The sequence below is a fragment of the Saccopteryx bilineata genome, chromosome 7, assembly GCF_036850765.1.
Source record: "Saccopteryx bilineata isolate mSacBil1 chromosome 7, mSacBil1_pri_phased_curated, whole genome shotgun sequence".
NCBI classification, from domain to species: Eukaryota; Metazoa; Chordata; class Mammalia; order Chiroptera; family Emballonuridae; genus Saccopteryx; species Saccopteryx bilineata.
The window spans coordinates 86,280,487-86,294,989 of NC_089496.1; the positions used below are offsets into that span (position 1 = coordinate 86,280,487).

A 14,503-nucleotide genomic window follows, 5' to 3' on the forward strand; every position below is an offset into this window, starting at 1 on the left:
CTTTACCAGAACTTTATGAGGTTGAAATCATGGCTCACAGTCTCTTAAATGGGATATGGAGTTTGCCTCATAGGCTGTGAACAGCCACTGCTGGTGCATGCCCAGTACCCATTGTCAAAAAACAACCAAAACAGATTTTCTAGCTTTGTCAACCTAATATGGACAGAGAAGTCACTGGTGTGTCAATGAAATGAGTCAGAACAACAGATTCCACCTTAGCTTTTACAAGTTACAGAAGGGACTTAAAGTATTTAAGAAGATCAGGCAAGAGAAAGAGTTAGAAGGTTTTCTTTCAGTATCCTGCTCTAAGCAAACAAAGGTGAATGTTTAAAAAAATGAGTAAAAGGTGATAGTTATTTGTTCTGTTTCTTAAAGAGTCAGTTGCACCTCAACGGTGGGTCATACCAGTGACAACAATAAAATAAATGACTTTGGTGGTATCAATGACTCATCCAATATCTACACATTTAACAGCTACCCCACAAGTGCTTTTTCCACTATCTAAATATAACACTGACCAGGTAAGCACGGTAAACTAGAACACTAAACCATGCTCATGAGAGAAATGGTTCTCCACACTGACAACAAACTCAAATAAAGAACTGATATAATTTAGACATCACTACGTTCCATCAATAATCAAAGAATAGAATTAAGTAAGCTATGAATTTATCACAACTTTGTGCATTATTTATATTTTTATCTTATATTATTTATTATTATATTATCTACGTCTCTGATTTATTCTATAATCCTTTCAAATTATAGTCTCCTTCTAATAATATATGAGGGTCCGGCGATTAAACAGTTGTAACTTTATCCTGCCTTTACCTTTAGATAACAAGCTCCAACAGACTAGGAATTCTTTGTTTTGTATAATTACTCTCCATCCAGTATTTTCTACCAAGAAATACAGTAGTGGGAAAAAAAGGACTTTAAGGATGTCCTCCAACTCCCACTTGAGCACTTGGCATATTTTGCATATAAGGTGTTCAGTAGTACATACATATTCATTGCAAGAATGAGTAAATAGCATGGAGATATGTATATGGTTGGCTGTATGCAGAGAAAGAATTGAGGAGATGAAGGTGATTAAGATCAGGAGCAGACAGGGGGAAGGAAAGGAGAAAAGTAAGCAGGTTTTAAAAAAACTACATATGATTTTTCATCTTCTTCTTTCCTCCTCTTCTATCCTCCTCTCCTTCACTAACCATCAAACTTTATCCTATAAAAATACAGTTCTCTAAAGCTGTGGGCTATTACCTACCCTCATAAACAATTCGCAATGTGTTTGAAAACAATGGCTCAACCCTATATTTGGTCTTCTCAAGGCTACACACACAAATATATACAATTGAAATGTATAAATGGCTATATATAAGTACATCATACAATAATCCACACAATCACAGACTGAAAGCTTAATAACTATTGAGTGAATGAACGACTAAATAAAGCTGGGCTGACAGAATCATCATCTCTAAGGAGCTAAATTTTACAAGGGCAGAAATTTGGTTTTATGAAATTGTTCGGTAGATATCAGATTCCAGGGAACTAACTCATGTAACTAAAATCATAAGAGAAATTGGTAAGTGTGTAGGTCAGGTGTAGGGGTGAATATATGATACTAATTAAGTAATTATAGTAGCTTTTGTTCACAGAAGTAGGCAGATCTATTTAGGGACTGCACTTAATTTGAAGAGCAATTCATAATGTAGAGTTCAGTTAGAAATGCTGCATTATTTTCAGAAGACTTGTGTTAAGAATAACACTTTAAACAAGAAACATCATGTCCTTGGAGCAGAATATATTCTACACATCCAGGGTTTGATTACCAGCTTCAAAATTTCCACAGTTCTTTTTTACTTTAGATTCGCCAATGATTAACAGAAGTGCAAATAATTATAATCATCACCTAGCATTAAGCAAATACAGAGTTTACAATTTATGACATTTAAGGAAACATTTTATATCGACAGAATATAGACAAAAATCTGTATCAAGAAGGTCCTCCTTTGACAGGTTTTGACATCCTAAACTTTGTAATTTTCACCTCTTAATATTGTGTATATCTTGCTTTTGTTGTCTATAGTGCACAATATTCACTAATTTCAAAGGAGTGAAAAAAAAATTAAGTCAGTCACTTGAAGTTTAGCTACCTTCAGAGAAATAACCAAAGAAATGTCTACTTTGGTTTTTCCAGTGCTAGATTTGCTTTAAAGATAAAATATTTGTCAACAGGGTGTGGGTATATGGAAGGATGAGAGATAAGAGGACTGACCAGTTCTGTTGTTCCTCCCTAAATCTGGGCAGAATGATTAAACTATTACCTCTGTCCCAAAAGATAAGGTTACAAAGGAGAAAATAGATAAAAGTTTGGAAAGACAAGTCTAGGCCAGGAGGATGACCGTGCAGATAATTTTTGAGGGGAAAGGGCCTGAATGTACAACACAATAGTTAAGAGACATTTAAAAAGATGATAATGAAAATAAAAAATTGTATGGCTACAGCAACTAAATAACATTTTAAAAATGTAATTAGTTCCATCTCCAAACTATTTAGCATAATTTGGAGTAAGAAGGTGGGTAGAAAGAAAGATTCAGTTGTCTGGAATAGGTGGGTATATATAGAAAGATGCATATACTCTCCTTCCCTACCCACCCCCACTACCAAATCACTGCTGTTATCCCAGTTAAAGATTTATTTAGTTTAGGGCCCTGGCCGGTTGGCTCAGTGTTAGAGCATCGGCTCAGCATGTGAAAGTCCCGGGTTTGATTCCCAGCCAGAGCACACAGGAGAAGCACCCATCTGCTTCTTTACCCTTCCCCCTCTCCTTTCTATCTCTTTCTTCTCTTCCCACAATGAAGGCTCCATTGATGCAAAAGTTGGCCCAGGTGCTGAGGATGGCTCCATGGCCTCCTCCTCAGGCACTAGAATGACTCTGGTTGCAACGGAACAATGGTCCACATGGGCAGAGCATTGCCCCCTGGCGGGCAAGCCGGGTGGATCTTGCTCGGGTACATGTGGGAGTCTGTCTTTCTGCCTCCCTGCTTCTCACTTCAGAAAAATATAAAGAAAAGAAAAATACTTATTTAGTTTAGCAAGCTCCCACATTCATAGATGCCAAAAACAATGAAAGAATTTGCCCATCAATCACTTATAAGAAAGTTTAACTGATTTGGGTTTATCCACAGCTAGCTGAGATTTTTTAAGAACCAATTTTATCTAGGTAGCAAAATATTTTAAAAAGAAAGCAAATAGCCTGACCTGTGGTGGCACAGTGGATAAAGCATCAACCTGGAAATGCTGAGGTTGCCGGTTCAAAGCCCTGGGCTTGCCTGGTCAAGGCACATATGGGAGTTGATGCTTCCTGCTCCTCCCCCCTTCTCTCTCTCTCTCTCTCTCTCCTCTCTATAATGAATAAATAAAATCTTTAAAAAAAAAAAAAAAGCAAATAAAGCCTCTAAGCAGAACATGTATTCACCAGTTCACCAGAGGCCCTATCAGTCCTTGCTGTCTTATTCTTACCCATTTTAAATATTATACATAATTGGTCCTTCAGAACAGTTCTGATGCCCTGTTTGGGAAATGCACTGTTTGAAGAATATTTTGATCTGGGGAAGAAAGCTAAGCTGTGTGGAGTCTGATGTTACAGCAGGTTAAGGTGAGGTGGGTAGTCATGAATAGATAACATAAGATACTAAAGAATGTGAAGGAGTATAAAATAGAAGATGGGAAGGGGAGAGGCCAGGAAAGGACTTTACCTACTATGTAATAATTTTCCTAGTTCTAAGCTGATCACAGCATTCTTGCTTCTGTCATGGAATGTACAATACCCAGACAGGATGGGAAGATGAAAAGCCTCACATTACCCCAGTCCATTCCCCTACAGCAAAAGCATCTTTGGTTCAGCTCAGTTGCTCTCTGTCTGGTTTCTATCTCCTCAAATTCCCCCAACTCCGGGGGAAGAAGAGAGAAAGGAAGGGTAAGGGAACTACATTTCAGTTAAAGGCTACAGATAGAAAAATAAGATACATTTCTATAAGGCCCTCGTTCCTTCTTATCTTATTATGAGGACTTCCAATTCCAGAGTGCAATAAATTCACGTTCATGAGTACATGCATGTGCTCCAAACAAATATAGGTTAGCTACTGATACACAAGGCCATGGACAAAAATGTTGACATCATTTTGTTACAGTAACTTTAGGAGAAGTCTTGGTTTATTAGACTCAATTGTCTTGTTCTAAGGTTTATCAAAATGTCTTTTGTTTAGAGAATCAGAATATTTTCAACCTTATACTATCCATAATTTCAACTAAAACTGATATTAATTGCCTCAATGATATTAGACAGTCATGGAATCTACAGAATATTACATATATCAGGGATTGGGAACCTATGGCTCGTGAGCCAGATGTGGCTCTTTTGATGGCTGCATCTGGCTTGCAGACAAATCTTTAATAAAAAAAATAATAACAGCGGCTGACGTCACGAAGATGGCGCCGTGAGCAGCGCGACCGACAGATCTCCCCAAAATCTCAACAAATTTGTCAACTAGAAACAGAAAAATTTATCTTCGGAGCATCCTAGAATTCCACACACACACTGAAAGCAAAAGGACTGTTGCTGAGGAGGGAATACGCCTGTGGTGAGTCAACCCACGCGTGCAGCTGCCCGCGCCCCGTCCTGGGGAGTGCCAGCAAACACCAGCCTGCTCTGAGAAGCCGCACGCCCCCCGCACTTGCCGTGTCCCGGGGAGTGCCCACAGCTGCGGGCGTGCTCTGAGAGGCCACGCGCCCCCCCCCCCCAACCGCGTTCTGAGGGGCCGCGCGCGCGCGCCCCGAGCGGCCACATCCGTGCCGGCGACCTCCGGAGTGCTCTGGGAAGCCGCGCGCGCGCCCCGAGCGGCCACATCCGTGCCGGCGACCTCCGGAGTGCTCTGGGAAGCCGCGCGCGCGCCCCGAGCGGCCACATCCGTGCCGGCGACCTCCGGAGTGCTCTGGGAAGCCGCGCGCGCGCCCCGAGCGGCCACATCCGTGCCGGCGACCTCCGGAGTGCTCTGGGAAGCCGCGCGCGCGCCCCGAGCGGCCACATCCGTGCGGGCGACCACCGGCGTGCTCTGAGAAGCCGCGGGCCCCGTGCCATAGTCTGGGAGGGGCGCCAAACCTGTCTTTCCTAGTCAGGAGATTCTCTCCGTGAACGGGGCACCTTACCCAGCCATTGGAGCTATCAATCAAGCGTTGGGCGAGGGGCGCGTAGGCAGCCTGAAATACTCTCTGGAGCACAGCTGCGACCCAATCACTGAAATTAGCTTAACCCATAAAATGTGCGCACCTTCGGTTCTAATTGATAAGATCTCTCTCAGTTCAGCGATCCAAGACAAGAGGCGTGATATTTTTTAAGTGCCTCTCGCTAAAGGGGCGGGGGCAAGTCCTGATTGATAGAGCCCCCATATTCAGGGATAAACGCTAACAAGAAGGACTTGGCAGATAATAAGGTCTATAACTACACTAGTCGCAAGCAGAGACTAGTGCCTCCTCTTCCCTGCAAAAACAGGCTACAAAGTTTGGAAAGCCTGGGTTGAGAGGTCCAACTAAATGATAGGCGCTGAACAGTCACCTTGATAACAATTGACCCCCACCCCCGCCTGATTACACTGGAGGCCCTGACTGTCAGAGCCTTTCCCAAAGCCTTGCACTGAGTGGGGATAGAGTGGGGATTTCCCAGCTCTTTGAGCCTCTTACTCCCCAGGCAGAAGCAGTTGCAGCCTTATAGCTGGATCAAAAGGCTGCTAATTCAGAAAGGGGGGACCAGGAGGGAGAATCCAGGAAAGCAAACTCTCTCATCGTTGGACCCTGCAAACGCCAACAAGCCTTTACTTCCAGCAAGACTAAAGCCAATTATATGACATTGCCATAGAATCCCATCAACTGCAAATCCCTACCTAAGAGTGACACAGGGGCAGAGCCTGGGGTACAGAGTCACCGACTAGGAAGAGGGAGAGAAAAGAAAAAGGAAGAAGTTAACCTCTCAAAATCAAGAAAAACCCACAGACTTTACAACTTGATCCACTAATTTTTTTTATTTTTTATTTTGTTGTTTGTTTCTTCTATCTTTTTGCCTTTATTTCCTCCACCTTGGTCCTTCTATTCTCTGCCCATCTTATGCTTCCCCTTTCTTGAACTCCAATACCCATGAGTGTTGCTTTTTTTTTTTCTTCTTCATCCTCACCCTCCTTTAAGGTTATACTCCAAAACACTTAACTCTCACTCTCTCCTCTTTTGTTTTTTTTTGTTTTTTTGTTTGTTTGTTTTGTCTTGCTTTATTTTGTTTTTTTCTCCTCCTATTTTATTTCTTCCTTCGTTTTTCTCTTTTTCTTATTTTTTCCTTTCTATTCGTTTTTTTCTTTTCTCATTTTACTTTCCTCCCATGTAATCCTCAATCACGAACAAATTAGTTAATTTGGGACTCAAGGCTTTTTTTTTTTTTTTTTTTTTTTTTTTTTTTTTTTTTTTGGCTTTATTTCTTTTTTTTGCTTTTGTTTTTATTTTATTTTTTTTTCTCTTGGTTGTTTATTTTTGTGGCATTTTGGGTCCTCCCAACCCAAGGTCTCCATGGTATTTAGTCTTCGCTCCACTTAATACAACAGATTTTTACTTATTATTTTTATTTTTTCTTCTTTATTATTCTTTTTTGGTCCTTTTTTCTGATTCCCTCTTATCCCTCTCATTATATCTCTTAGTTGACCATCACTTACAAGCAAATCATCTTATGCTTGTCTAAGATTTTCTTTCTTTTTTTTTTTTTTTTTTTTTTTTTTTTTTTTTTTTTTTTTTTTTTTTTGCATTTAGTAGGTCCCTACTCCCTTTTTTTTTTTTTTGCCCCTTGAACTCTCCACCCCAAATCAGGCCCTCCATTATAGGCATGATATTTCCCTGAGGAGGGGAGAGGAGGGAAAGAGAAGAGAGAAAAAAAGGGGGAAATAATAAATTATTACTGTTTTTTTTTTTTTGTGGGGTGTTTTACCCTTTTTTTTTTTTTTTTTTTTTTTTTTTTTTTTTTTTTTTTTTTTTCTCTTTATTAATTCTAATTAGTGCTATCAATAAGACCACCCTCAGATGCCGATAAGAAAGAGGAAATCGAATATTATGGATACAAAAGAAAGAGAGGTAACACAAATAGATGTGGAAAAATCTATGGAGAAAAGACTTAACATATTGGAAGCCTTGGAGCTAAATGACAGAGAATTTAAAATAGAAATCTTAAAAATACTCAGAGATATACAAGAAAACACAGAAAGGCAATATAGGGAGATCAGAAAACAACTCAATGAACACAAAGAATATATTACCAAGGAAATTGAAACTATAAAAACAAATCAAACAGAAATGAAAAACTCAATTCACGAGCTGAAAAACGAGGTAACAAGCTTAGCTAACAGAACAGCCCAGATTGAAGATAGGATTAGTGAAATAGAGGACAAACAACTTGAGGCACAACAGAGAGAAGAAGAAAGAGACTCAAAAATAATAAAAAATGAGAAAGCCCTACAGGAATTGTCTGACTCCATCAGAAAGAATAACATAAGAATAATAGGTATATCAGAGGGAGAAGAGAAAGAAAATGGAATGGAGATTATACTCAAACAAATAATAGACGAGAACTTCCCAAGCCTGTGGAAGGAACTAAAGCCTCAAATTCAAGAAGCAAACAGAACACCAAGTTTTCTTAACCCCAACAAACCCACTCCAAGGCACATCATAATGAAGATGACACAAACCAATGACAAAGAAAAAATTCTCAAGGCAGCCAGGGAAAAGAAGAGTACAACATATAAAGGAAGGCCTATTAGATTATCATCAGATTTCTCAGCAGAAACTCTACAAGCTAGAAGAGAGTGGACCCCAATATTTAAAGCCCTGAAAGAGAGGAACTTTCAGCCAAGAATACTATACCCATCAAAGCTATCCTTCAAGTATGAAGGAGATATAAAAACATTCACAAATACAGAAAAGATGAGAGAATTTATCAACAGAAAGCCCCCACTCCAGGAAATACTAAGGGGGGTTTTCCAACCAGATTCAAAGAACAAAAGAAAACAACACCACAAGTAACAGCTCCACCAAGAACACAATAAAACCAAACTTAAACTGTGACAACAAAGGAAAAAAAGGGGGGAGAAGATGGAGAGTAACAGTAGTGAAGGATGATGAAGTGCAGAAATACTTACAAGATGGGGTACTACAATGAATATGGTAGGTACCCTTTTCATTACTTAATGGTAACCACCCTTAAAAAAACCACCACAAAAACACTTGACTTAAAAAAGATAGCAACAGAGGAAAGAAGTATGGAACACAAACAAACAAAAACAAATGATAGAAAAACAAAAGAGAAGAATCAAACTAGATACAAAACTAACAGAAAGCAATTTATAAAATGGCAGTAGGGAACCCACAAGTGTCAATAATTACACTAAATGTAAATGGATTAAACTTACCAATAAAAAGACACAGAGTAGCAGAATGGATTAAAAAAGAAAATCCAACTATATGCTGCCTACAAGAAACACATCTAAGCAACAAGGATAAAAACAAATTCAAAGTGAAAGGCTGGAAAACAATACTCCAAGCAAACAACACCCAAAAAAAAGCAGGCGTAGCAATACTCATATCTAATAATGCTGACTACAAGACAGAAACAGTACTCAGAGACAAAAATGGTCATTTCATAATGATTAAGGGGAAGTTGAATCAAGAAGACATAACAATCCTTAATATATATGCACCAAACCAAGGAGCACCAAAATATATAAGACAGCTACTTATTGACCTTAAAACAAAAACTAACAAAAATACAATCATACTTGGAGACCTCAATACACCGCTGACGCCTCTAGATCGGTCATCCAAACAGAGAATCAATAAAGATATAGTGGCCTTAAATGAAATACTAGAACACCTGGATATGATAGACATCTACAGGACACTTCATCCTAAAGCGACAGAGTATACATTTTTCTCTAGTGTACATGGAACATTCTCAAGAATTGACCATATGTTGGGCCACAAAGACAATATCAGCAAATTTAGAAAAATTGAAATTGTACCAAGCATATTTTCTGATCATAAAGCCTTGAAACTAGAATTCAACTGCAAAAAAGAGGGGGAAAAACCCACAAAAATGTGGAAACTAAACAACATACTTCTAAAAAATGAATGGGTCAAAGAAGAAATAAGCGCAGAAATCAAAAGATATATACAGACAAACGAAAATGAAAATACGACATATCAGAATCTCTGGGATGCAGCAAAAGCAGTAATAAGAGGAAAGTTCATATCACTTCAGGCCTATATGAACAAACAAGAGAGAGCCGAAGTAAACCACTTAACTTCACACCTCAAGGAACTAGAAAAAGAAGAACAAAGACAACCCAAAACCAGCCGAAGAAAGGAGATAATAAAAATCAGAGCAGAAATAAATGAAATAGAGAACAGAAAAACTATAGAAAAAATCAATAAAACAAGGAGCTGGTTCTTTGAAAAGATCAACAAAATTGACAAACCCTTGGCAAGACTCACCAAGGAAAAAAGACACAGGACTCAAATAAATAAAATCCAAAATGAAAGAGGAGAGATCACCACAGACATCATAGAAATACAAAGAATTATTGTAGAATACTATGAAAAATTATATGCCACCAAATACAACAATCTAGAAGAGATGGATAAATTCCTAGAACAATACAACCTTCCTAGACTGAGTCATGAAGAAGCAGAAAGCCTAAACAGACCAATCAGCAGGGAGGAAATAGAAAAAACTATTAAAAATCTCCCCAAAAATAAAAGTCCAGGCCCAGACGGTTATACTAGTGAATTCTATCAAACATTCAAAGAAGATTTGGTTCCTATTCTACTCAAAGTCTTCCAAAAAATTGAAGAAGAAGCAATACTTCCAAACACATTTTATGAGGCCAACATAACCCTCATACCAAAACCTGGCAAGGATGGCACAAAGAAAGAAAATTACAGACCAATATCGCTAATGAATACAGATGCTAAAATACTAAACAAAATACTGGCAAACCGAATACAACAACATATTAAAAAAATAATACATCATGATCAAGTGGGATTCATCCCAGAATCTCAAGGATGGTTCAACATACGCAAAACGGTTAACGTAATACACCATATCAACAAAACAAAGAACAAAAACCACATGATCTTATCAATAGATGCAGAAAAGGCTTTTGATAAAATACAACACAATTTTATGTTTAAGACTCTCAACAAAATGGGTATAGAAGGAAAATATCTCAACATGATAAAGGCCATATATGATAAACCATCAGCCAACATCCTATTAAACGGCATAAAACTGAGGACTTTCTACCTTAAATCAGGAACAAGACAGGGTTGTCCACTATCTCCACTCTTATTCAACGTGGTGCTAGAAGTCCTGGCCAGAGCAATCAGACAAGACAAAGAAATAAAAGGCATCCATATCGGAAAAGAAGAAGTAAAGCTATCACTTTTTGCTGATGATATGATCCTATACATCGAAAACCCGAAGGACTCCACAAAAAGATTATTAGAAACAATAAACCAATACAGTAAGGTCGCAGGATACAAAATTAACATACAAAAGTCCATAGCCTTTCTATATGCCAACAATGAAATATTAGAAAACGAACTCAAAAAAATAATCCCCTTCACGATTGCAACAAAAAAAATAAAATACCTAGGAATAAACATAACAAAGAACGTAAAGGACCTATATAATGAAAATTACAAAGCATTGTTAAGGGAAATCGAAAAAGATACAATGAGATGGAAAAATATTCCTTGTTCTTGGATAGGAAGAATAAATATAATCAAAATGGCCATATTACCCAAAGCAATATACAAATTTAATGCAATTCCCATCAAAATCCCTATGAGATTTTTTAAAGAAATGGAACAAAAAATCATCAGATTTATATGGAACTATAAAAAACCCCGAATAGCCAAAACAATCCTAAGGAAAAAGAATGAAGCTGGGGGCATTACAATACCTGACTTTAAACTATATTATAGGGCCACGATAATCAAAACAGCATGGTATTGGCAAAAAAATAGACACTCAGACCAATGGAACAGAATAGAAAGCCCAGAAATAAAACCACATATATATGGTCAAATAATCTTTGATAAAGGGGCCAACAACACACAATGGAGAAAAGAAAGCCTCTTCAACAAATGGTGTTGGGAAAACTGGAAAGCCACATGCAAAAGAATGAAACTCGACTACAGCCTGTCCCCATGTACCAAAATTAATTCAAAATGGATCAAAGACCTAAATATAAGACCTGAAACAATAAAGTACATAGAAGAAGACATAGGTACTAAAATCATGGACCTGGGTTTTAAAGAACATTTTATGAACTTGACTCCAATGGCAAGAGAAGTGAAGGCAAAGATAAATGAATGGGACTACATCAGAATTAAAAGTTTTTGCTCAGCAAGAGAAACTGATATCAAAATAAACAGACAGCCAACTATATGGGAACTGATATTTTCAAACGACAGCTCAGATAAGGGCCTAATATCCAAAATTTACAAAGAACTCATAAAACTCAACAACAAACAAACAAACAATCCAATAAAAAAATGGGAAGAGGACATGAACAGACACTTCTCCCAGGAAGAGATACAAATGGCCAACAGATATATGAAAAGATGCTCAGCTTCATTAGTTATTAGAGAAATGCAAATCAAAACTACAATGAGATACCACCTCACTCCTGTTAGATTAGCTATTATCAACAAGACGGGTAATAGCAAATGTTGGAGAGGCTGTGGAGAAAAAGGAACCCTCATTCACTGTTGGTGGGACTGTAAAGTAGTACAACCATTATGGAGGAAAGTATGGTGGTTCCTCAAAAAACTGCAAATAGAACTACCTTATGACCCAGCAATCCCTCTACTGGGTATATACCCCAAAAACTCAGAAACATTGATACGTGAAGACACATGTAGCCCCATGTTCATTGCAGCACTGTTCACAGTGGCCAAGACATGGAAACAGCCAAAAAGCCCTTCAATAGAAGACTGGATTAAGAAGATGTGGCACATATACACTATGGAATACTACTCAGCCATAAGAAATGATGACATCAGATCATTTACAGCAAAATGGTGGGATCTTGATAATATTATAAGGAGTGAAATAAGTAAATCAGAAAAAAACAAGAATTACATGATTCCATACATTGGTGGAACATAAAAATGAGACTAAGAGACATGGACAAGAGTGTGGTGGTTACCATGGGTGGGGGGGGAGGGAGGACATGGGAGGGAGGGAGGGAGAGAGTTAGGGGGAGGGGGAGGGGCACAGAGAACTAGATAGAGGGTGACGGAGGACAACCTGACTTTGGGCGAGGGGTTTGCAACATAATTTGATGACAAAATAACCTAGACATGTTTTCTTTGAATGTATGTACTCTGATTTATTAATGTCATCCCATTACCATTAATAAAAAAAAAAAAAAAAAAAAAAAAAAAAAAAAAAAAAAAAAAAAAAAAAAAAAAAAAAAAAAAAAAAAATAATAACATTAAAAATATAAAACGTTCTCATGTATTACAATCTATTCATTTCCTACCGCTTATGTTCATGGTTGTGGTTGGCTGGAGCCAATCACAGCTGTCCTCCGGGATAACACCAAATTTTTATTGGATAATACGTAACGTACACAGGTCGTTGTATGGCTCTCACGGAATTACATTTTAAAATATGTGGCATTCATGGCTCTCTCAGCCAAAAAGTTTCCTGACCCCTGACATATATCATACAAACATATAGGTCATTAGGAAGAATACTGTAAATTTAAGCAATATTTCTCTAAAGTGTGTTCCATGGATTACTGTTCCATAGGATAATAGGTCACTTATACACACACATATTTCCATGCTTAAATTAGACTGATCCCTGTGAAAAAAAATGTGAGTCCCCTTATTAAAATATTAAGAATTTCAAGATGGTAACAGGAGAGCAGTAAGCCAAGCATGGGTCTCTGTGCGACTGTATGGATTGTCCACCCATGAAAGCAATCCTAGTTAAATGGCTTAAGAAATGATGGGTTAAAAAATGTTAAACAAATTTCATGGTAGCAGGACTTCTCAGCATTTTTATATGCTAATGTGCCCCCTAATATATTTGACTAAGCTCTTTGGAATTATTATAAGGATCATCTTGTAGGACCAGTGATCCATAGAACACACACTGGAAATGCAGCTCAGGCTGTGCAGACAGGTTTTATCTGGTTCAACATCAATTCAGTTACAAATTACATAGGATATTTCCTCATATTTGGAATGAGGTAACTAGAGATCACTAGAGATGAAAATGGTGTGAATTTACTAAATCTACTATATCGCAGGACAATTTATCTTTTTATCCTTTATTTTCTCTATTGGGAGAAATAATATCCTTACTTACCATTACCCAGTTCCCAAGAAATGTTGTACTTTTTGCTGGCACTGTACTTCAACAGACTCAGGGCACTAGAACTGTTCCAGGAGTTATTGGGATTACGACGCAGTGCATTTAGAGCAAATATCAGGTGGAGTCCAGAGCAATCAGCAAAGTTATAAAGTTTGTCTAGAGACCTGGCTGGGAAGAAGCAGAGAAAGGCTTGTAACTTTCAAATCAACATTCCAACAACAGAAAAAATGTTAGCTACAGAAAGCCTTTCTATGAGCTTCCTAATAGGATTTTCACAGGGCGGCATCTGAAAGCTACCATTACCTTTGGTTCAGGAGGCAGGTTCAGGGTGATTTTAGAAAGCAGCATACACAATTGCAGATAGAGGTTGCAAACTGGCAACCAAGTCTAGTCCACAGTATGTTTTATTTGTTAACCAAAAAAACTGAATTGCTAACATTTAAAATGGAAAGATATCACAAAGTAGCTAGATTTCTAGCTTTTCTCAAAAAGGTCTGGCACTGGTATGTCTGTAGTCCTTCATGAAATGATAGGAATAGTGTCAGAACGCAAGACCAGAAAAGGACTGGCTGGTGAGTCTTGGAAAACAGGTCAGCCTAGCAGCACCTCCAAAAAAAAAAAAAAAAAAATCACGCAATTCCACATGTTCAATATCTCTGAGAGTAAAAGTACTATAAACATTAGTAGTGATATGTTCATTGTCAGATTGATCCCAGATACCATCAGCTACTCACCATGTGTTCCATACCCATCCCATTCTACATTTCTGCTACCACCATTTTATTCTGGTTTTCATTTCCACTTGCATAAATGATCACAATATCTGCACTTGCATGTCTACTTCTAGATTCTTCCCATTCTGCCCAATTCATCTTCCCCCAATCACTCGTATCAGTTTTACTCGCATGTCAAAACCTTCGCCTTGGTTGGCAAACCATGGTTCGCGAGCCACATGCGGCTCTTTGGCCCCTTGAGTGTTTAGCAAAGGCCAGCTTAGGAGTACCCTAATTATGTTAA

General features: G+C 38.1%; 1 protein-coding gene across 2 annotated transcripts in view; it reads right to left on the reverse strand.

The window, feature by feature from the left end:
* HPSE2 (heparanase 2 (inactive)) overlaps positions 1-14,503 on the reverse strand; it is a 777,305-nt gene that overhangs the window by 266,226 nt on the left and 496,576 nt on the right. Inside the window, exon 4 of one of the 2 annotated variants that reach the window (XM_066238978.1) lies at positions 13,481-13,654. The exons of the other annotated variant lie outside the window; for it this stretch is intronic. Coding sequence (XP_066095075.1) covers positions 13,481-13,654 — 174 coding nt within the window. The remainder of the gene's footprint in view (positions 1-13,480; positions 13,655-14,503) is intronic. 2 annotated transcript variants of the gene reach the window in all.